Source organism: Aspergillus karnatakaensis, assembly GCF_047715665.1.
Source record: "Aspergillus karnatakaensis strain CBS 102800 unplaced genomic scaffold BJY04scaffold_29, whole genome shotgun sequence".
Taxonomy (NCBI): Eukaryota; Fungi; Ascomycota; class Eurotiomycetes; order Eurotiales; family Aspergillaceae; genus Aspergillus; species Aspergillus karnatakaensis.
Window position 1 is genome coordinate 102,767 of NW_027395741.1, and position 21,033 is coordinate 123,799.

The 21,033-nt window shown below is 54.1% G+C and overlaps 5 protein-coding genes across 5 annotated transcripts; 3 read left to right on the forward strand and 2 right to left on the reverse strand.

The window, feature by feature from the left end:
- Window positions 1-127: 127 nt before the first annotated feature.
- BJY04DRAFT_219024 (uncharacterized protein) lies at window positions 128-12,392 on the reverse strand (the record flags this gene model as incomplete). The annotated part of the gene is made up of 8 exons (XM_073716463.1): window positions 128-3,003; window positions 3,059-5,523; window positions 5,577-7,809; window positions 7,866-10,133; window positions 10,189-10,308; window positions 10,363-11,001; window positions 11,061-11,702; window positions 11,762-12,392. 8 exons carry the CDS (start codon window positions 12,390-12,392, stop codon window positions 128-130), a joined length of 11,874 nt encoding a protein of 3,957 aa, XP_073570369.1.
- Window positions 12,393-12,669: 277 nt separating this feature from the next.
- Window positions 12,670-13,939, forward strand: BJY04DRAFT_191028 (uncharacterized protein). The gene has a single exon (XM_073711581.1). The coding sequence runs from the start codon at window positions 12,756-12,758 to the stop codon at window positions 13,869-13,871; it is 1,116 nt and encodes a 371-aa protein (XP_073570370.1). The 5' UTR covers window positions 12,670-12,755; the 3' UTR covers window positions 13,872-13,939.
- Window positions 13,940-14,133: 194 nt separating this feature from the next.
- BJY04DRAFT_228222 (zinc-binding alcohol dehydrogenase family protein) lies at window positions 14,134-15,273 on the forward strand (the record flags this gene model as incomplete). Its single annotated transcript, XM_073718790.1, has 1 exon — window positions 14,134-15,273. The coding sequence occupies one exon, from the start codon at window positions 14,134-14,136 to the stop codon at window positions 15,202-15,204; it is 1,071 nt and encodes a 356-aa protein (XP_073570371.1). The 3' UTR covers window positions 15,205-15,273.
- A 125-nt stretch (window positions 15,274-15,398) lies between these two features.
- BJY04DRAFT_219027 (S-adenosyl-L-methionine-dependent methyltransferase) lies at window positions 15,399-16,552 on the forward strand (the record flags this gene model as incomplete). The annotated part of the gene is made up of 2 exons (XM_073716464.1): window positions 15,399-16,176; window positions 16,245-16,552. The coding sequence occupies 2 exons, from the start codon at window positions 15,399-15,401 to the stop codon at window positions 16,550-16,552; spliced, it is 1,086 nt and encodes a 361-aa protein (XP_073570372.1).
- Window positions 16,553-18,307: 1,755 nt separating this feature from the next.
- BJY04DRAFT_219028 (uncharacterized protein) lies at window positions 18,308-20,957 on the reverse strand (the record flags this gene model as incomplete). The annotated part of the gene is made up of 3 exons (XM_073716465.1): window positions 18,308-19,385; window positions 19,459-20,247; window positions 20,338-20,957. The coding sequence occupies 3 exons, from the start codon at window positions 20,955-20,957 to the stop codon at window positions 18,308-18,310; spliced, it is 2,487 nt and encodes an 828-aa protein (XP_073570373.1).
- Window positions 20,958-21,033: the final 76 nt, after the last annotated feature.

The window sequence follows — 21,033 nt, forward strand, 5'->3', positions numbered from 1 at the left end:
TTTGCCCGAACAGTTCACGGAGAGGTACTTAGTACTGTTAAGATGTTCACATTCTCCCGAACCATAGTACTAGAGAAAAACAAGACCCAGCGTGCTTATACATACAGGAAAGTAAGACCGATAGAAATCACCTCCTAGAAACCAACTGCCCGTCCTTCCCTCCCATGGTCAACGTCTGGGAAACTATAAAGAAGTCCAACCCAGCCAGCTTAGCCTTACCAACCCACTCAAGGACAGGAACCGTCGGGAGCAGGCGCAGGGCATCAGCGGCGTTAAAGCTTGCAGAGAAATCCACAGCTTGAACGGTAAGCTCAGCGAAGTGGTCGACATGCCGTACACTTCTTTCGAGTTCAAGACTGCCATCAACACTTGCCAGTACACTCTCATGTAGATTGGTGATAATCCTTTCCACAGGGGCAATTCCAATGGTGCCCGTAACGCCATCAAATGAAGGTCTTAAACCAAGACGACTGGCTATCTCGCTCAGATGGCCAAGCACCGTCTGTTGGGTGAGTGGCGCTTGCTGCTCAGCACTGACCGGGGGATCATGATTATGATAATGGCCTAGATTGCCGAATCTGTGGATGACCACAGGGAGATTCAGCGCGTCTGCTGCGTTCTGTAGAAACAATTCCGCTGCCCACTTTGATGCTAGGTAACCATCGCTACCATCCTGTGGTGGATTGTAGGATGGAGCAAGGAGGCCAGAGGACATGAAATGGAGCGGAGCCCGTCGACCAATGGCTAGCAAAGCGAGTTCTTTCACGGAGTCCAGATTGTCGGGGCGAAGCACTTGGTACGGATCCCAGAAGGATCGGTTCGCGGCGCAATGAACAACAACGTCTACTGTTTGGATTACCTCATCGTAGTCCTCTTGTGAAAGACCGAGCTGAGGCTGTGACACATCGGCCTGATAAACCGAGGCCTTGCTACTCATTGGACCAGGCTCGTCTGGCCGACGAAATAATGCAATCACACGCGAGACTCGCGGATCCGCAACAAGACTGGAAAGTAATCGTCGACCCAGGTACCCACTGGCCCCGGTGAGGAGGACCGTCAGTTGGCTACTAGACTTTTTGAGACACGGTGGTCGTCCGGACTCGGCAGCCGCCTGTCGTAACGGTTCTGTCAAAGCTATCTCTTCCGCCCAATCTATTGTGTTCTGTATGCCGCTGATCTGAATAGCATTTGCCATCGCGGCTAGGCTGCTAGCAGACATCAAGGTAACAAGCTTGAGCGAAGCGCGCAATCTTTCACGAATCATGGACTGCAGCTTAACCAAGAGGATGGAGTTCCCTCCCAGGACGAAAAAGTCACAATCCGGCGTGAGAGTACCAGGTTCAAGCGGTAGGACCTGTCGCCAGAGGCCGCCGAGCCGATGTTGCTCATCAGTCAAGGTCGAAGATGCATCTGATAACATCGGAGGTGCGCTGGGCAAGGGCATCGCAGCCACGGCCTTCCGGTTAACCTTACCGTGAACTGTTGTTGGGAGGCGTTCAAGCGCAATCATGACAGCCGGCCGCATATATGGCGGCAGCGGAAGGGTCTGCAGCCAGGAGTTGATCATCATGTCGTGCCCATTCCCCGCCGTGGCCGAACTCTCAGCAGCAAAGACCACATGAGCGGCAAGGTAGCGAGCATCTGCACTGCCTCGAAGAGTGACCACCACGTGCGAGAGAGCAGTCGCCGAATGACGGACGATAGCTTCTTCGACTTCTGTTAGCTCCACGCGGAACCCCCTGATCTTGACCTGGGTGTCTCCATCAACCCTGCCGTAGCAGAACAGCGTGCCGTCCGCCATCAGTCGTCCGCGATCACCGGTGCGATACACCTTGCCCGGGGTATCCCAAAGCTCATCCTCAATAAACTTCCGGTCCGTCAACTTCCCGTCATTCAGGTAACCTGCCGACACGCCACGACCACCAAGGACGATCTCGCCAGTAACGCCCGTAAGGACTGGCTTCATGCCGCCATCAACAATGCAGACCGAGCATCCAGAAAGCATAAAGCCTACCGGAATTGGATCTGAAATTGAAGGAGCACGATAGTCAACCTCCACGCTCGTCGTTAATAGCGTCACCTCAGCCGGTCCGTAGCAATTAAAGAGGCGTAAGTGGGAAAGCTCAAGGGAGCGGAACTTGCGAGCCAGAGCCTGTGTCATTGCCTCTCCACCACAGTAAGCCTGTTGCCACGATGAACAGCGACTCAGAATCGGCGTGCTATACTGCAGCCACAGGTCGTACTCGGACGGTGTGCCCAGCGTGTACGTCACTTTCTCCTCTACCATTATCCGAGCGATTTCGGCCGGATCGCCACGGTGAGCGGCTGGCACGACGTAGAGACATCCGCCCTGGCAGAGAGAAACCAGCACCTGATGAACGGAGGGGTCGAAGCTATAGGGGCTCTGCTGCAGAACGACCAGTGGTTCGATGCCCTCCATACGTGTTTTACACCATGCCTCCGTATGCGCAACCAGGTTTGAGTGGGTTAGCATGATGCCCTTTGGGTCTCCGGTGGAGCCACTGGTGAATAGGATGGCTGCAACCGCAGCTGCATCTGCTTGTTTGTTTTGCGGCCTCGATGCCAACGGAAGGCTGTCGACTAGGACTTCAGCATAGGTTTCAAGACCTAGGAGATGTGTCTGGTCTGTGGTGGTTGCGTCAGTCAACAAGATGGCCGGGCGTGCAGTTTCGACAATGATACGAAGGCGGGGAAGAGAGTTCCGGAGGTCAAGAGGTAGGTAGATTGCGCCGACTCGCATAATGGCAAGCAGGGAGCATAACCAATCCGCGGAAGGTTGCTGGAAGACCCCAATTACAGCCGCTGGGTCCGGATCCGCTGCCAGTATAGCTGCTGCAATGCTATCAATTCTACTTGCCAGCTGTTGGTAGGTGAGGCAAGCCCCGTTTCCGTCCTTCAGAGCTGTCCTCGATCCATACGTGTTGATGATGTGATCAAGACGATGAAGAATAGTCGGCCCCCAAGTAGCTGGTACGCTCTGTGCTATATTTGGCGTCAGTATAACGGCACGAACGGTATTTGGTAAAAGTATACTTACGCGTCCCAATCTCCAAAGCTTCATCCACATCCTGTCGAGACCAAAGTTGGATATCTTCCATTGATCCAGCGCTCTTACTCACCATGGACTCGAGCACACTTATATAGGACCGAAGAAAGAGATCAGTACTGTCCTGAGAATATATGGAGTCTTGAAGTCGCAAGGTCAGCAACGTCTCTGTCTTCGCGTACTCCAGGACTTCAAGCGCAATGTCATATCCAGTACTCGCATTCCGCCCCTCCTGGCGGAGAATCTTGCATCCACCCCACTCTGTTGGCGCCTGCAGGCCTGGCCGGTAGTCGACAATAACTTGGAAGATAGGCGTATGCGCAGTGGACCGGGGCACATTGAGCTCCCTAACAAGAACGTCGAATGGAAAGCCAGAATACTGCATCGCAGCGTAGACTGAATCGCGCATTGTGGTTATGTAGTCTAGAGCTGTCGCTCCGGGTTCTAGTCGGCGAAGGCCTATTGGCAGGAGGTTCATGAACAGGCCAATCGTGCCTAGATATTGGGTGTCCAGACGATTGGCGTCTGACATGCCGATGCACAGGTTAGTGGTGCTGGGGAGCATCCGGAAGAGCAGGATCTGGAGCGTGGCCATGTAGACATGGAATGTCGTGCAGCGCGCTTGGCGGGCTAGCTGTTGAATCCTTTTTGCGAGACTCGCTGGGACGCGCACTTGGGCTTCGTGGTCGCTGGACTGGGCGATGGCTGGCCGGTGGGAGACGCTGGCCAAGGGCAGTAATTCGATTGGCGAAAGATCTGAAGGCAGTACACTTCTGAAATACTCTACCATGATAGTATACGCTCCTTCTGTATCCTTCTGTCTTTGATTCGTTGCGAAGTGCCGGTACTGTGAGCTTGGAGACATTGCATCCAATAGCTGGTTGCTGTATGCCAGCTCAAGGTCTTTAAACAGGACAGTAAAGCTATATCCATCCATGATGATGTGATGCATCCCAAACAGGAGAAAGCTGGTGTTGTCTGACAACATCAGCAGGGATATCTGGGCTGTGTCGCTGCTCGTTATATCCCACTCCCTGCCATGTACCTTCTCCAGCTCCAAGTCGGCCTCTCCCTCGGAGGAGATCGAACGGACGTCCAAGGTCAGCGTCGGCTGCGATTGAATATATTGCATAGGAACGATCCCATCACGACCATCTTCTTGGACGAACCGGGTGCGTAGGATTTCGTGGCGTTGCGCCAGACGGCGAACGCCGGTTCGAAGCCGATCTACAGAAATCGATCCTGACAGCTTCATCATTGCAGCCATGCCCAGGCCATGTGGATTGGGTATGTACTGTGACAAGAACCAGAATGCAGCCTGGCCGAAAGCCATCGGGACGACTTCTTCTACCGTCTCTTTCAGGTCGAGAGACGAAGCCAAAACACTGGATGGCTCCGACACAGTCAGAGGGGTATCACCACCTGCAACCTCATCCGAGCTCGGAGGAAGACCAGGGGATGTTGCCCCTGACTTTGAAACATCCTGTGTGATTTCCGCAAGATTCCCTTCCGGGCCTTCTGTCAGCACCAAGGAAGGCATCAAATTGAGCGCTTCACACAAAAGCTCCGTGACCGTATGCCCGCCCAGAATCTTGAGTACGGGAATATCAAGGTCCAGCTCCTTAGTGAACCAGGACCTCATTTCAATCGCCATCAACGAGTCCACCCCCAATTCAACGAGGGTAACGTCCGCGTCAAGCTTCTCATCCTTCTCCACGGCGAGAATGCGACGCAGTCTGGCCAGGAAGGACTCGGTCATGATTGTCAGCGCCTCGTCGGCCGTTTTAGTCTCAGCAAGCTGCAGGCGCAGGGGAATGGAGATGCTTGTATTCTCGTGCGCCCCGATGCGCGTCTCGTGCTTCATGATGTGCGATAATCGAATGTCTCGGAGATGCGGGCTCATGGCCTCAGCCTCATTGCTGTTATAGACACAAGCAATGCCACTGACCAGCTCACACGGTTCTGGACATCCCGGGCGGCCAACAACAATTGCCTCTGCGAACAGCTGGTGCAGGTCCTGCTCGCTCATGGGCTTGTATCCCTGGTTGAGAATAGCTTCTAGAGTCGCGTTGTCCGCTCGTTCTACGTATCCCAGACCGATAATGGCGCCGATATTGATGCAAGATGCGGCTAGACCCCGGCTTCTGCGCTTTGCTGCAAGGGCAATCATGTACGCATTTCCCGCTGCGTAGTTGCTTTGCCCGCTGTTACCCAGTGTGTAGGTTAAGGAGGAGAAGAAGATCATAAAGTCTAGCGGCGTGTCGTAGAAGAGCTCGTCTAGATTCCGTGCGCCCTTGGCTTTGGGCGCAACCACACGCGCAAATGTCTCGTGGGACATGCTGTCGAAGAGGGTATCCTGGAGGACCATGGCGCCGTGCGCAACGCCTGCTATTGGTGGCAATGTTTGCGCTATTGCATTGACGCATTCTGCAAGAGAGGTGCGCTTGGTGATGTCCCTGCCTCGGTTAGTATCTAGCCAGAAGGGTGGAGCAATCAGGCCCATACTTACATTGAGAACACTTTCACCGTGGCACCGAGATCCTGCATCGTAGTGAAAAATCCCGGATGCACGTCTGGTCTCCGGCTGGTCAGCACGATATACCGCGCTCCATGTCTCACCATCCAGCGGCAAAGCGACTGGCCGATCTCCCCGCTAAGGCCAACGAAAAGGTAAGTCTTGTCTGGTTGGAAGAGGGTACCGCTGTCGACCGACTGGACGATGGCCGGGATTGATTCTTGAGGGCACTCTGCTATCGCGAACCAGGGACGGACTTCACCTGCATTCTGTGAGAAGGCCTGGATTGGGACTCGGGGGACTGTGCCGAAATCCGCGTCGACTGTTAGATTGCACGAGCACTCAGCAAGCATCTCGCCAATCGTGGGAATCGCGGCGCTGGCGTCAATCTGGATGCATGCTCCAATCAAACAGTCCAAACTCAAGGCATCGCAGCCTATGGGCAGGCACCTAGCTATGAGCTTGCCACTAGCATTATCCCCATCCAAGTGACTCAGATCGAGATATTTTGTAATAGCCAACGGTCGGAGCAGCTTCTTGACCTCTCGCTCCGGTAGACGTGCATCAAGGTGCTGCCAACCACTGCTAGCGCTGACCGGCTCCGAATCGGTCCAATATATCAAGCTAATGCCCTTTTGCAGGTGATCTAAGGTAGCGGCCAGGATCGGGGGCGAGTTAAAAATCAGAAGGTGGTCTCCTGGATCAGCAGAGCGAATGGTAGCAAGTGCAATGATGCGAGCTGCGACAATAGCGAGAGTCTGAACTGGGTCCGTGGCAGATGGCAGCAGCTGACACCACTCCGAGGGGACGTTGATTGGAGAGCCCATCGTGGGACCGAGCGCAATGTACTGTTTCCCTTCATGATCGTGTCCGACGGCAAGCATAAGACGGGTGCGTGGAGCAACTCGGAGCATGTACCCGAAGAAGTGCGTGACCCTGAGAGTTTGCGCACCGACTGAGAGCAACGGACCCTTTGGGGTCATGCAGAGAGGGGACGGCCGCTCGACGTGCAAGTGGCCGTCAGCGCTTGTCAGTAGATACTCCGTCGTTTGCGGGTTGGTTAGTTGCTGCACGACCCGACGAGAGCTGTTATATCGATTATTTGCGTCAGTATATGGGTACAGCCTCGGAATTAAGGAGACGCTGTTCTCAACGTGGATCTCTGGCTCGAGAGACCACAGCAACTGCTCCGGTCGTAGAGAATGGCGCCATTGGTTCAGCAATTCAAGGCGGAGGAGGTGCTCGGCTACGAGACTGGGGGTGCGATCCTTTATGTTGGTGATATCCAAGGTTTGTAAGGTGATGTTGGGATACTCGAAGCGCATGCACCGTGACAGTCCAAGGGACATGTTGGCGTGTGGATTCTCGCGAGAGCCTGCAGTGAGCCACAATATATTCCCAGCTTGCCGCCATAGGGCTTTCAAGCCTTCATGGCATTTAGGGGTATACGCAGCAAACAGAGGCCAATCCAGATCTAGAAGTGAGATTACCGAACAGGAACTGACTAGCTGGTGACGGTCGACCTCTTCGAGCGAGGATACTCGAAGCGTCTGCGCGTAACGCGGGCCCAGGAGGGAGGCCAGCTCCGTCGACAGCCGGTGGGTCGAGAGGTCCTGTCCTCCAATGATCACTAGCTGTGCTGCCTTTGTGACAGGAAGTAGCGAGATGTTTGAGAGAGGCGATCGTAGCATGGTAACACGGTCATCGATAGCCTGAGCGCAAAAGACACGCGTAGGGAGAATATCATGGAGAAGCGGGGTGACGGTGTCAATGCCTGCGAAGCCGCATCGTTGTAATAACGAATCCCATTTGGGCAGAGACAGAGCAGGGCCCCAGAGTCGGCCGCTGTCATGGCCGGACCACCACTGAGGTAGGCCGCCAAATGGCAGCCCATACCGGCTGCAGTCATTGTGGCACACCTCCAGGACCAGGAAATAGCCGCCGGGTTTGAGTAGGCTACGGACATGTCTCACCGCAGTCTCCATGTCCTCGGTCGTGTGCATGACGTTGCTGGCGATGGCAAGATCGTACGCGGACAGTGTGAAGCCTTGCAATGACGGGTCACGGCTTACATCAAGTGTTTTAAAGACCATTCTGTCGAGATAGGAGTCAAAGCGGTCCTGTGCTGCAAGGAAGAATGCCGACGAAATATCAGTGTAAGTGTAGGTCGAGAAGGCATCTCCCAGGGCGGGTAAAATCATCCTGGTCGAGCCTCCAGTGCCGGCGCCTGGTAATATCGTCAGCGAACGAAGTCCGATGCAAGTCTTACAGGGAGATATTCACCTATCTCAATGATATCCATGCGCGCATATCGATGTGCTATCTGGGCCGCTACGCGGCATAAATGTCGATTGGCAAATATCAAGCCAAAGCCCTCCTCATACACCTCGTCGAGCATGCCATCCTTCGTCATGTGCTCTAGAATGCTCGTTCCATCGCGGATCGCCTGGTTAAGGTTCTCTCCAACCGACTTTATCAGGCGAATGTCGGTCCGTTGGTGGTACCTTGCAATGAGATCAGAAACAAGCAGACCTATTCCGGAGGGGAAGTCACAATCATACCTCTCAATAAGGCTGTCTATTTCAGCTCGGGTGTCATGGATGGCAGATGCCGGGATATTGGGATCAGCTCCAGTCTGGACTCGTGAGACAACGTGCTGAGCCCATTTGAGCAGGATGCGGTAATGCGGCAATGTCGTTGCGCGTTCTTCATCGGTCACATTCGCCAGTACCTGCCGCGTATAATAGAAAGCGATCCGCTCCATGTCCAAGAGAAGGGTGAGGTCGTGAGGTGGAAGCGACTCCCCAGCAGCAGCAGCATCACCGTCCGGATTCGCGGATAGGTACTGGAATTGTGAAAACAGCACTGCATCGTCTGAGGGGACCGCCGGGGATAGTGGTGTCAGATGCAAGCCTTGGATCTGCACAAACGTGTGACGGGGGTCCCTGGTCAGTAAGTCCACATCCGCAACGACCTTGCCCGGACCAGCTCCTCGAGCAACTGTGAGGTATTGAAGCGACGTGTGCTTGCCAGCCCCAAGCGGAGTAAAGTAGGGGTTGATGACGATCGACTGCAGCCCAGTAGGGATGTGCAGCGTCCACAACCGATCATCACCTGGGCAGCAAAAGGCAGCAAATACGGTTTGGAGTGCCGTGTCAAGTACTCCAGGATGAACTATAAGTTGGTCCTCCCACTCCATCCCGCCTTCGTCGCTGATGTCTCCTATGGCACATTCCGCCATACGACGAATGCTTGTGGTGCCGCGAAACGGCGGTGAATAGTGATATCCCGTTTGTGCGAGATAATCATAGAACCGATCCGTCTCAATCGCCTCCATACTTGGATCACTTGGTTCAGCACTGTGCGGTAGGTGGTCGAGGCTCGGAGTCCCAAATTCCACCACCAGCCGTCCACTAGCATTGGGTGCCAGGGGGGATCGGTGGTCATAGGGCGCACCAGAGGTACACGTGAACTCTGCACTGAGCTCAGAGCTGGTCTCGCGGACAATCCTCAGTTCGAAAATGGTCTCAACGCTGCTGTCCTCGTCGGTGAATCCCAACGCACGAGAAAACTGCAGGTCCTCTATCGTCAACAAGCGAACAGTCATGCTCGGCCTGGCAAGTGGCACGGACTCGAGAGCCATGGCAATATACCCCGTCGCCGGAAACACAATCTGCCCTTGGATCCGATGGCCGGCTAGCCATGAGATTTCCCGGGGACGGAGGATATTCCGCCATTGGAGGACATGGGATGTCTCTCGATCACAGCAGCGTCTTCCCAGCACGGGGTTTGGTGTGTCTTCCGAGCTTTTATATAGGCCGGACACGCGCGACAGCTTTATGAACCGCCGGGAGTGGTCAAACGAGTAGGTCGGCAAGTCGTGTAAGAATTGTGGCATCAGATCAGACCTCAGAACTGCAGAAGTGAACTCGGAAAACCGAACAGAGCCCGTACCCAGGTGTGTCCAAACGAAGCCTAAAGCACCGGACAATTGTCGGACGTCATCTTTGCCTCTGGCCAACAACCCACTGTAGGGGCAGCAACCGCCACAGACCTCCTCGATTGTATCCAGACAAGGCTTCTGAAGTGCCGGATGGGGCCCAATCTCAAGAGCCAAATCAAACGGTCCATTCTCTGAACACGCACGAGAAACGGCAGAAGAAAAGAGCACGGGGCTTGTCATATTGTCAACCCAATACTGTGGCTTCACGCCTGCGGTTGGATCCTGGATTGCTCCTTCATGCACACTCGAATACCATTTAGACCCGGTTGGAATCGATCCATCCTGGCTGAGGGACTCTTCCATGGCAGCAAGATAGGGCTCAGCGCAAGGGCGCACATGACATGAATGATAGGCCGTATCAACGTGCAGTTGGCGTGCGAATTTACCCTCGTCTTGGAAGACAGCCATGGCTTCGAGAATTGCGTCCTCGTCGCCTGAGAGGGTAACACTAGACGGAGAATTGTGTGCAGCCAGCTGGATTCGGCCCTTGAAGGCGCTCAGGTTGCAAAGCTCTACCGCGTCGTCAATGGTGGTCCCCACGGCCATCACTATAAAAGCCCCATGTTAGTCATTCGATATTTTCATATGCGTATTAACACTTACTGGCACCAGTAGCGCCCATGGGAGATCTTGCCAGACTTGCGTGGTATCCCCTCAAGTATGCAATCTTGATGGCGTCGCTGCAAGTCACGAATCCGGCGGCATATGCAGCGGCAATTTCTCCTGCTCACATTATTAATAGGAGCATCTGTACCGTCAGTCTCCTAGAATACATACCTGACGAATGTCCAACAACAGCAATTAGCGTGACGCCAGCGAGTCGCAGAAGGTCCACCTGCACAATCTGTAGGGCCGTGCAAACAGGCTGCGAAACGGCGGCCTCTATAATCCTAGAGGAACCTTCGTCTGCTAAGATCATGTCCCGTAGCGTCCACTCAGGCCGTAAGCCATTGTCAAGCTGGGCTAAAGCGTGATCCAATTCCGATATCCGGTCTGCTACGAACGGTGAGATCTCCAGCAACTTTGCACCCATGCGAGCCCACTGTGCGCCTTGTCCTGTGAACACACCCAGAATTCTCGCTGCCTGCTTTCCAGTGTACGTAGCCCGGGTGGAGATATCTGGCTCGCTTGTTTCTACATTCCTCAGCTGAAACAGGGCGTCGGAAACTGTTTTCGCTGTCAGGGCTACGCGATAGGATAAGGTCGATCGTCGCGTTTGTAAGCTGTAAGCAAGGTCATGGAGATTTGTCGTTGGGTTTTTCTCAAGATATGCCGTGTATCTACTCAGTGACGAGCGCAGGGATGTCTCGGAAGCGGCTGAGAAGGTCAGCGGTGTGACCAGTGGGCCAGGTATGTTCGGAACACAGGGGCGTTCATATGCCTCCAGTATCGCATGGGCATTAGTTCCGCCGAATCCTGACAAATCGTATTAGCAGCTGAAGAGTATGATATGGTCGAAGTAGATGTCTACACACCAAAACTGTTGATACTCGCTCGGCGTGGCTGGCCGGGCAAAAGGGCCGGCCACTGATGAGTCGTAACTGGCACCTCCAGTGTATCATAGAACTGCGTTATCCGCGGATTCAAGGAATGGAAGTGCAGATTTGGTGGAATCATGCCGTGCTGGAGAGCGTTAGAGGTCGAAATCAGGCTGGCAAGGCCTGCAGTGCCTTCGGTGTGGCCGATGATTGTCTTGATAGAGCCGACATAGAGCTTGTTACTACCCGGGGGAGTAGTAGAGCAAAATGCGCGCCAAATAGCCTCGGCCTCCTCAGGATCGCCTGCTGGCGTGCCGGTCCCGTGTGCGTGAAAGAATTGAGGGCGGTCCTCCACTTTATCGAGGTCCAAATTAGCACGGGTATAGGTGGCCTGAATTAGATGGGCTTGGGCAGTGGCACTTGGAACAGTCAGCCCAGGAGTCCGGCCGTCTTGGTTGATTCCAGTTGCTCTAATCAAGCATTCGATATGGTCATTGTCGCGGAGGGCAGCGCTAAGCGGCTTCAGAACCACGGCTGCAATACCCTCACCACGGGCATAGCCATCAGCATCTTTATCCCACATGCGCGAGGTACCTGAAGGGGACAGCATCGAGAGTTTACTTTCGGCGATATACATATCTGGGCATCCCATCAACTTCGGATATCAACAATCCAGAATTCAAGGGGGGTCCACATACGAGGAGAGAGAATGAGGTTGGTGCCAGCCGCAATGGCAACTTGGCATTCGCCACTGCGCAGGACTTCGATGGCTTGATGAACGGCCACAAGACTAGAGGAGCAAGCAGTGTCGATGGTCATCGATGGGCCATGCCAGTCGAAAAAGTATGATATGCGGTTTGACATGATACTCCGGGCCATACCAGTAGCCACATACTGCGGCACCAGGTCCATATCCTTGGTCGCGATAGCACTCCAATCATCACACATAACACCAACATAAATGCCCGTAGCTGAGCCTCGCAGTTCTTCCAGTGTTAGACCTGCCGCGCATAGGGAGTCGTAGACCGTTTCCATCAGGAGCCGCTGCTGCGGGTCAATCGCTTCTGCCTCCCCGGCAGGGATATGGAAGAAGGCGTTATCAAAGACAGTGATATCATCGTTGAGGAAGTATGACTCGCGGACATCGGTTGTGCCGTGGTGTTTAGGGTCGGGGTGATAGAAAGCGTCGACGTTGTACCTGTCATCAGGGGTCCGACGGCGCAGGTCGCGTGGAGCGATAAGGAGCTCCCAGAGTTTTGACGGAGTAATGCAGTCGCCGGGGAAGCGACAGGCGCTACCTACAATGGCAATTGGTTCTGGACTCGTCATTTCTGCGAGGTCTTGGACAACTTCGTTGCCGTGGGAGCGTGCACGATGACGGGGTCAAGATATCGACAACCGCCAATATCCCAATGCATGGATTGCCATAATAAACCCAAGATTCGGACGCCGGGCTTCATCCGATTCGGTGTTCTCAAGTTATCAAGCCACACTCGGGCTGTCGGCAATGCGGAGATTTTCGGTACGCCTCATCCGTAATCTGACCTGGAGTGGGTGACCAAGAGCAGGCCAACTCTCTGCTATAAGAAAGAGCCAGGCGAGAGTGGGCAAGAACTCCCGACCATCCATTGGCAGCTTAATTGATCATACCTTTGCCTTCATAAAACAATCCCTGCCTTGCCTACAATCGAAATGACGACCCGATCCCTGCCTTCCGACAGCAACAAGGAAAACGCCCCGAGCACGTTGCCCAAGCCCATCCCCGGCTCAGGTAACCTGCTCCCGATGTTTGACAACCAGAGCCCCGGCACCGAGTGGGACTATTGGATATTCGACGGCCTGGCTGTAGACGACCGGGCACTTCTCGGGGTCAGCCTCAACAGGAATCTAGACCCCCGGCGACCTGGGAGTTGCAAGGTGGAAATCTTAGTCGTGTGGCCTGACCAGTCGACCTTCAACCACGAACTATTCTTCGACAACACCAAGTTTGTCGAAGCCGAAGGCGGCGAGGATGTCGTTGGCACATGGTTCAATACCTCCGATGCCAGCAGTGTCTCCTTCCGGGTGCGGGCGGACTGCTCACATGCGACAGTAAACCTCGATGTGCCTGGGGTCGTCCAGGGAAAGATGCATCTGGTGAGGCTGCCTGGTGATACCGGTCTGGACACCCCAGCCGAGCTGAGCCCGTCGGTGGGCTATCTGCAACCCCTCGGACGAGCCTCGGTCACTGCTAGCTTGACGGTGGCTTCGTCCAATACCACCGGCGGCCGTTACTTCCAGCTTGGAGAAGGCAATGAAGCTAGAGGCGGGATTGATCGTTGCTGGTCGCCGTTTGCGTGGCACCAAGTGATGAAAGAAAGCTACCGCGCACGAGCCATTGTGGGCCCTTATTCAATGAGTGTCCTAAGGATTTCAAGCCGGCCAACAGACGGGTCTCCGCTTTACACTTCATCGCGCCTCTACCGCGACGGGGTCCTCGTATGTGTGGCACATCGGGCCCCGGAGGATCCTGACGAAGATGGCGATGACTTCCTTTCGCTTTCGAAGGTGTATGAAGTTGGCGAGAAAGCTATAACGGGCGCTTTCCATGATAAATGCACAGGATACCAGATTATATTTGGCTCTTCTAATGGGCAAAGGTGGCGGTTCAACGTCCAGCACGGGACCGTCCTGTACAACACTCCAACAAGCCCGCCTGGGCCAGAAGCGACCGGGATCTCTGGATTCATGGAGTTTATTAAGGGCGGAGAGGAGGGGGAAGAGTTCGAAGGAGTGGGATTTGGATCGCCGGCAGAGTTCTTTGGGTAGATCACTGGGAATGACTCAGAGGTTCCTAACTAGTATCAATGAGACTCTACTGTTTTCGTTCGTTTGGCTGATGGCACTGTATCCTTGCCTTGTAGTGTACACCAGGTCAATCTTCCCACCAGCTCTACTGTAAACGTCGGGCTCCTTCGGTGGTCAGTGATAGCCAGCGGAGATTTTCGGCATCCGAAACTTGCCTGGCATGAGTGGATATAGGGCTGTACTTGCTGACCCGTAAAAATGACCAACGACAGAAGTTCCAACAATGGATACTGCCATAACGCATCAAGCAGCCCTGGTCGGGGCCGCCGATGGCACCATCTGCGCGACAGATACTGCCCCAGTGCCTGGTGCCATAGACGACCGCATTGTCGCCCGCGTCAAGGCCGTTTCCATAAGCCCCGTGGACGCAAAAATAGCGGGGTCTTATGTGACTCCTGGATGCATTGCTGGATTCGAGTTCGCTGGGGTTGTCCAGAGCATTGGCCCGGATGCCAGCGACGACTTCCAGGTGGGCGATCGAGTCTGCGCCGCCGTCTTCGGGATGAATCCCCTCGAGCCCTCCGTGGGGGCTTTTGCCGAATACACGGCTGTGCCGCACTGGACTCTACTCAGGGTCCCTTCCGAAATGAGCTTTGAGGAAGGCGCTTCGGTGGGGATCAGTTTCATGACGATCGGGTTGGCGCTCTTTAGCAGCCTCAATCTCCCAGGTCGACCTCTTTCTCCAACCTCGCCGCGCCTGCCGGTCCTGGTATCTGGCGGCTCTTCAACCACAGGGACTGCTGCTATTCAGCTGCTGAGACTGGCGGGATACGACCCCATCGCTACGTGCTCGGAAAGCAACTTCGACCTTGTTCGAGGGTACGGTGCGGCGGCTGTATTCGACTATAGGGACCCTACGTGCGCTGCTGCTATAAAACGACACACAAAGAACGAACTTCGATACGCGGTAGACTGCATTTCAACCTCTGTGAGTATGCAGCTGTGCTATGAGGCCTTGGGACGGGCAGGTGGCAGATACACTGCACTAGACCCATACAATGAGGCCATCGCTCAGTCACGCAAGGTGATCCAGCCAGACTGGGTGATGGGACCTCACATGCTGGGCGAGGAGATCGCATGGCCTGCACCGCACGGCCGTCCTGCAAAGCCCGAGATGGTCGAATTCACCGTGGAATGGACCGACACCTTGCGCCAGTTACTCTGCCAGGGTCTCATCCGACCCCATCCCCTGACAATCCGTCACGGAGCCCTACCGGACGTGGTGAATGGGATTGCCGATGTCCGTGCTCGGAGAATATCGGGGACGAAGCTGGTGTATGCTCTCTCGTTTTGACCTTTTGTGCTCCCAGTGGAGTTTTTCGGAACTTTGACGTCCGAGTAGAGTATCAGGAACAGCAACCTGCAATCTCCATGTTTTTCCGACTTTTTTCGGCCTTTTTGATGTGGAATCAGTTCAGTATATGTAGAATAGTATGTATAGAGCCAGCCTATGCATCTTGTAGAAGCACCAGCCAGCCAGCACCCACCATGGCGACCCCAAGCCCACTCTTCGACAGCTTCTATTCCATGGTAAAGCTCGCCACCGTGCGGCTTTTCGTCGAGAAAGACATCTTCCAAGCCATCCCCCCAGAGGGTATATCGCTCGCCCAGCTTTCCGAAAATGTCAAGGTAGACCTCAATCTCCTCTCACGGCTCTCCAATTTCCTGCTCGCCGCAGGCATCCTAGCCCCAACCTCATCTTCAACAACCCCCCAAACCCAAAACATCCGCCTCTCTCCCGACTACGAACTCTTCAGGAATCCCCGAGTAGCGCCCATGTACAGCTACCTCTTCGATACTTTCCTAGCATCCACGGTCAAATGGCCCGAGTATTTCACGAAGAACGGCTTCCGGGAGCCCGAACTCGCCACGGCATGCCCCTTTGGTCTTGCAGCGGGATACCCAGATAAGACCTTCTACCAGGTCCTTGAATCCCAGCCAGACCGCGCAGCGGCGTTTAACTCGGCAATGGCAATGGCTGTTCCGGAGATTCCCATCACGGGTATATACGAATTTGCCTGGATTGCCGAGCACGCGGGTAGTCCTGGATCGGAGAGCCGGACGTTGATTGTTGATGTCGGTGGTGGGATGGGCCAGGCTCTGAGGGCGATCCTGGAAGCATATCCGGCAATTCCGGCAGCGCGCTGTGTGCTTGAAGATCAAGCGCCGATGATCAGACAGGCTACGGAGAGGATGGCGCAGGGGGATATACTGAAAGAGGTGCAGATGCTTTCGCATAGCTTTTTCACTGAACAGCCTGTAAAAGGTCGGTTTGCATGTTGATTCCCGGTTAATTGGGCTGGCGCACGCTGATCTAATCTTATCTTCTGCTAGGTGCCCTCGTCTACTATATCCGTCGGGTCTTGAACGACTGGTCAGATAGCGAATGTGTTATTATCCTCCAGCACATTCGGGACGCGTGCGCTGGTGACTCCCATGTGCTTATATCCGAGAGCTTACTCGCGGGAGAGCCGACTATGCTGGCTGCTGGGGTTGATTTGTTTATGATGAATGTTGGTGGCAAGAGGCGCACGGAGGGGATGTTTGCTGCGCTTGCCGAACAAGCAGGTTTCAAGATCCAGGCGGTTTATAGAGATAGTGGGGATTTCGATAATGCGGTGATTCAGCTTGAGCCTGTATAGTTACAGGATACAGTGAGGTACTGAGTTTAGGTGCTCCCTTGGATTGCCCCGGCTTGCTGATGGAGTCATTGAGGGTCGTTGCCTATAGCTGCTGGGAAATCGTTTCTTCGGTCTGTTGCGTGTGTGCTCTCTATTTATATATCGAAACAAGGCCCACTAATACTACTGCCCGATGTTCCGTGTGGCTAAGCCATGACCATTATATATCGCTTCATGGCATTGGGATCATTGTCAGTAAAGCCGACAGCAGATGATGACCACCCTATGTAATTGGAAACTGTATAATAGTTAATGCTGGAAGATAGTCACAGTGTCAATTTGATGAAATTGTTGCTCTGTTCTCGCAGGTAGGTCTGGTCGAATGACGAAAGCCTTGCAGGGCGACGTACACGGCCTGCTTGGAGGGGCAGACAGGGCATATCTTGCCTGGCGTCAAAATCAGCAACGGCTTTCACAACCCACGAGGCTTTGTCAATAATCTTGCTAGCAGCAATGGAGCTTTTAAATGGTTTCTTCTCGGTGTTGGCCTGATGGACGGTCTGTGGAATAGTCGGCATGTCACGAAAATCTACCTTGAATTGGGGCCGAAGATGGAGCTCATTATCTAGAGAAGGCATTTTGAAAGGAAGGATAACCAGGGATTCATGACTGTGCCCTAAGTGCTCTCCATGATTCACCGCGCATATCCTTTAGGCCCCCAGACAGATTATCAGGCCATCCCACGAGTACCGGTCCTTCCGAAACGTATCACGATTTCCAATCTACACCCATCGAGCACTAACACTGACCTGTGCTAGAGCGGAGGCTTTACCGGAGGTGGAAGATAAGTTACAAATCCTCGTTCAAGATCTCCCTGTCAGCTGGGATCAGCGTGTCACATCTACCGCACAAGCTTCCCAGGTCCTGTCGTACGAGCCTCAATTGCAAATTAATCGCTGACGTGAGATGCAGTCTATCTAATATCTAGATGCCACTTGGGCAGAGTAGTCTCTCGTTGCCTGAAAATAGACAATGGGTAGATAGCTGGTTCTTGAAGCCACGGCTTCTAACATGAAGTACAGCATCACAGTCAAGTGAAGGGACTAGATCGGTCTCATCAAACAAAGAGTTTGATCAACGCTGGCGCCGTCAGCCTCGTGCAATCCACTCTGCTGTCAGAGTGTCACTGCAATCCACCACTGAATTATGACTGGTCCTCTATATTCCACACTTGTCTGTGACACGGTGCCTTGGTGGTGCTTACAATTTTTGCCCGAGGACATCCGTTTCCAATCACTTTCTTTCCTCATTACAGTCGGTTGGTCTAGGGCATGGGTACGGTCCTACGCCCTGTTGTTGGGCGCGCATTTGCAGAGTTTCCGGGCTTGCTAGGGGCATGTAGATGGCTGTAGGAATGGCAGAGGTGGTCTTGCACTCTAAATCACACTCGGTTCCACTAGAACTCAAGACATATATTGCCACGAGCCATGGTTAGTCTCGCCCTCAGCTTTCCTAATCTCCTGCACGGTTTAAATCTCGGATCGAATCTGACAGAGAAACTTTGTAACCTGAGTGATGATATGTCCAGACTTGCATGTTGCGAAATTGGCCCATCCACAAAACTGTGACTTGACACTGGGAGAATGCGCTCCCTGCGCTCGAGAATACTATTGCAGATCATTCAAACTGTAGTAAAAAATCACAAATTCACAAACAACCCCAGGTATATTTATCTAGTTCCCAATCTACGCTTTATAGCAACCCATCAAATCTTCACTACCCTCTGGCATATACATCCCCAAACGTCTCGTCCTCACCAACAACAATCCGATATGTAACCCTAGCATACGCCTCCGCCCCGCTCGCCAACCCCGGTGCAACCCGCTCATAAATCCCACCAAGCATCAGCCACATCCCAACAAGTTCATCAACTACCATTCCCCATCGTTCAACTTTGAGACTTGAACCAGGTGTTGGCGGAAGCCGTGCACCGCCAATAATAAATCCCAGGGAGCCGAACGCCTGCAGAATATAGTCAACGGCTCTCTCCATCTGTCGATTCGTGATACAGGTCGATGCGTAGCTCTTATAGAGACTCCAGATGGCGGGGCGAGGGAACGATACCGCTGGCCGGCGGTAGGTCGATTCAAGGGCGCTGAAGATTGGGAGCACATGAGGGCAGCTGACAAGAGGAGTGGGAGCACTAGGGACAGTACCAACACCAGCACCAGGAACAGCGGTAGAAGCAGCAGTATTATTCCTCCGACCATCCTCTGGAGCCTGGACACTTGCTTCTTGCACTTGCACCTCTTCCGCTACCCCTCGTCCCGATGAACGATCGCTGTCTCCCTCTGCCTCCGCGCAATCCCCACCCGTCCACCGCGACAAGACTGTCCTCGCATCCCTGATCAACTCCTTCCTCTTCTTGATCTTCGCCATACCCGTCCCCTCCCAGTCCTCACAAACAGCACACCGACACTCAAACCCCCAGTGTCGAAAATCCACCATATCCCCGCTCTCCAGCGGCCGCGCGTAAGCAATCGTGATTTCCGCGTCCGCGGGGATATGCCGCGAAGCACGCAGGATCAGCATATCCCCGATGAAGGAGATGTAAGCGTTCGGGAAGCAGGAGTGGTTTGTGTAAGAGGCTACTGGCCAGAGGCCGATGGCGCGGGGGGTGTTCGCATCGAGGTCGAGGTCGAGCGCGGGCTCGGGTTCGGGTTCGGGGCCGTATGTTGATCCTACTGCGTCACTGGTCTCACCAGGTCGCGTTTGCGCTTTGGCGCTCTGCTTGTAGAACGAGTTGAGTGGGCGGGTGAAGGCGTTGTGGGAGACTATACGTTGGATGTGGTTGCTGTATAGAGCGGGGTTAGGTTAGCAAATGGACATGAGGGAAGTAGTGTACAGTAGGTAAAGGAGGAGCTTACCTATCAACTAGCAGCGAGCCATCCGCTCTCTGACATGCGCGGGATTGCTCAGATGGTCCACTGTAGAGGTTCGTGATTGCCGGAACCTGGGACGGGTTCTTGTGCAGTTTTTGGATCACCTGGGAGGTGAGCGCGGGCTGTAGCAGTGCGTCTGCTCCCGCATTTGTTGCACTGTCCGGTCTCGTTGTCTCAGAAGCTGGGAGGCCATGAGATGCAGTGCTTGAATGGCCCATGACATAGACAAACGCTTTCTCGCAGAGCAGCAGATCGCCGGCCTTGACCTCCTTGACGGCAAACAACCCCCTGCCGCAATCCGGGGTCTTTCTCACAGTCACAGCCATAACAAACGTTGCGTAGTCTAGGTCTAGTGTTAGCGCGCGATCGGGATGCGGGCCCTGGTCACCTTTCTCATGCTGGCTCTGCTTTTCCATCACCCGAGCTATCTTCTCCGCCTTCTCTCGCATCTCCTTGAAAACGTATTCACCCATCTTGGTCTCTTTAAGTCTTATCATTGCTCGACAGACGTTATCCCTGGCATCTGTGCTAGCCGGAAATTGTCTCCATAGTGCATGGTAGACCTGGCTGGCTTCCTCGAACCGGCGATGATCGTACAGCGCCTGCGCCTTTGCAGCAAGAGCACGGTCCCTGAGCCGCGGGTCCGTGAATACAGAGCTGAGATCAAGGATTGCGGCATCGAAACCTCCGATTCGGAGGTGCGCTATCGCGCGGTTGTATTTTATCTGTTGGCATTCTGCAGCCGAGGGGGAGCGGGTCAGCGCTCGGGTGTATCTGCATAGTACAGCAAACAGGTAGTTAGTCAGAAGGAATTGGACAATAAGGGAAAAAAAAAAGCAAAGATAGGTGATGGATTGTAAATACCTGGCAATAGCAAGCTGATAGCTGCCGTTCTGGAAAAGAATATCACCCTTGGATCTCCAATGCGAGGGGGTGTCTTCCCGACTTGGGACGTCGATCCTCCATAGCCGGGGAATGGAAGCCGCATACTCAGATAGTAAGGCGATATCCGAGAGATGGACGACGGTAATGACAAGGTAGTCTCTGGTGCCGTCGCTGCTCTTGCCCCCGCCGCGCGTTAAAATCGGCTCCTTGAGAACCATCACCGACCCCTGCGATAGATGCCCGTGTGTCGAGAGTTCGTCGACCTGATGATGGAGGTGTAGGATCACACAGTCACCGGATTCATCCGAGACGATTACCTTGACAATACCTGTCTTTGTGGGATGGGTCACCGCGCGCAGCAGCACGTACCACCCGTGGTTACGGATGAGATGCAGATTGCTGATCAGCACTTTGTTGAGAGAATTGATGAGGCACTTGCTGGGCCCTAGGGCCGATGCTTTCCAGATGTTGGGTGCGGAATCATACCCTCTTATGGCTGTGTTCGAGCCGTGATTTGATATCGCTGGCACCGGGCCGTTTTGAGAGAGGGCTCTCTGGGGGCCTGGGGGATCTCTTGCGCTGCGTCGGGTTATGTCCATGTCGGTGGTGCAGTTGCGGGTGGGCGTTTTGGTTGAGGTCTCAGGCAAGAGAACTGTAATATCGAGACTCGTCGGG

Bases quoted from the DNA above. Each gene is read 5' to 3' on its own strand.
- BJY04DRAFT_191028 (XM_073711581.1), top strand. From the start codon at position 12,756: ATGACGACCCGATCCCTGCCTTCCGACAGCAACAAGGAAAACGCCCCG.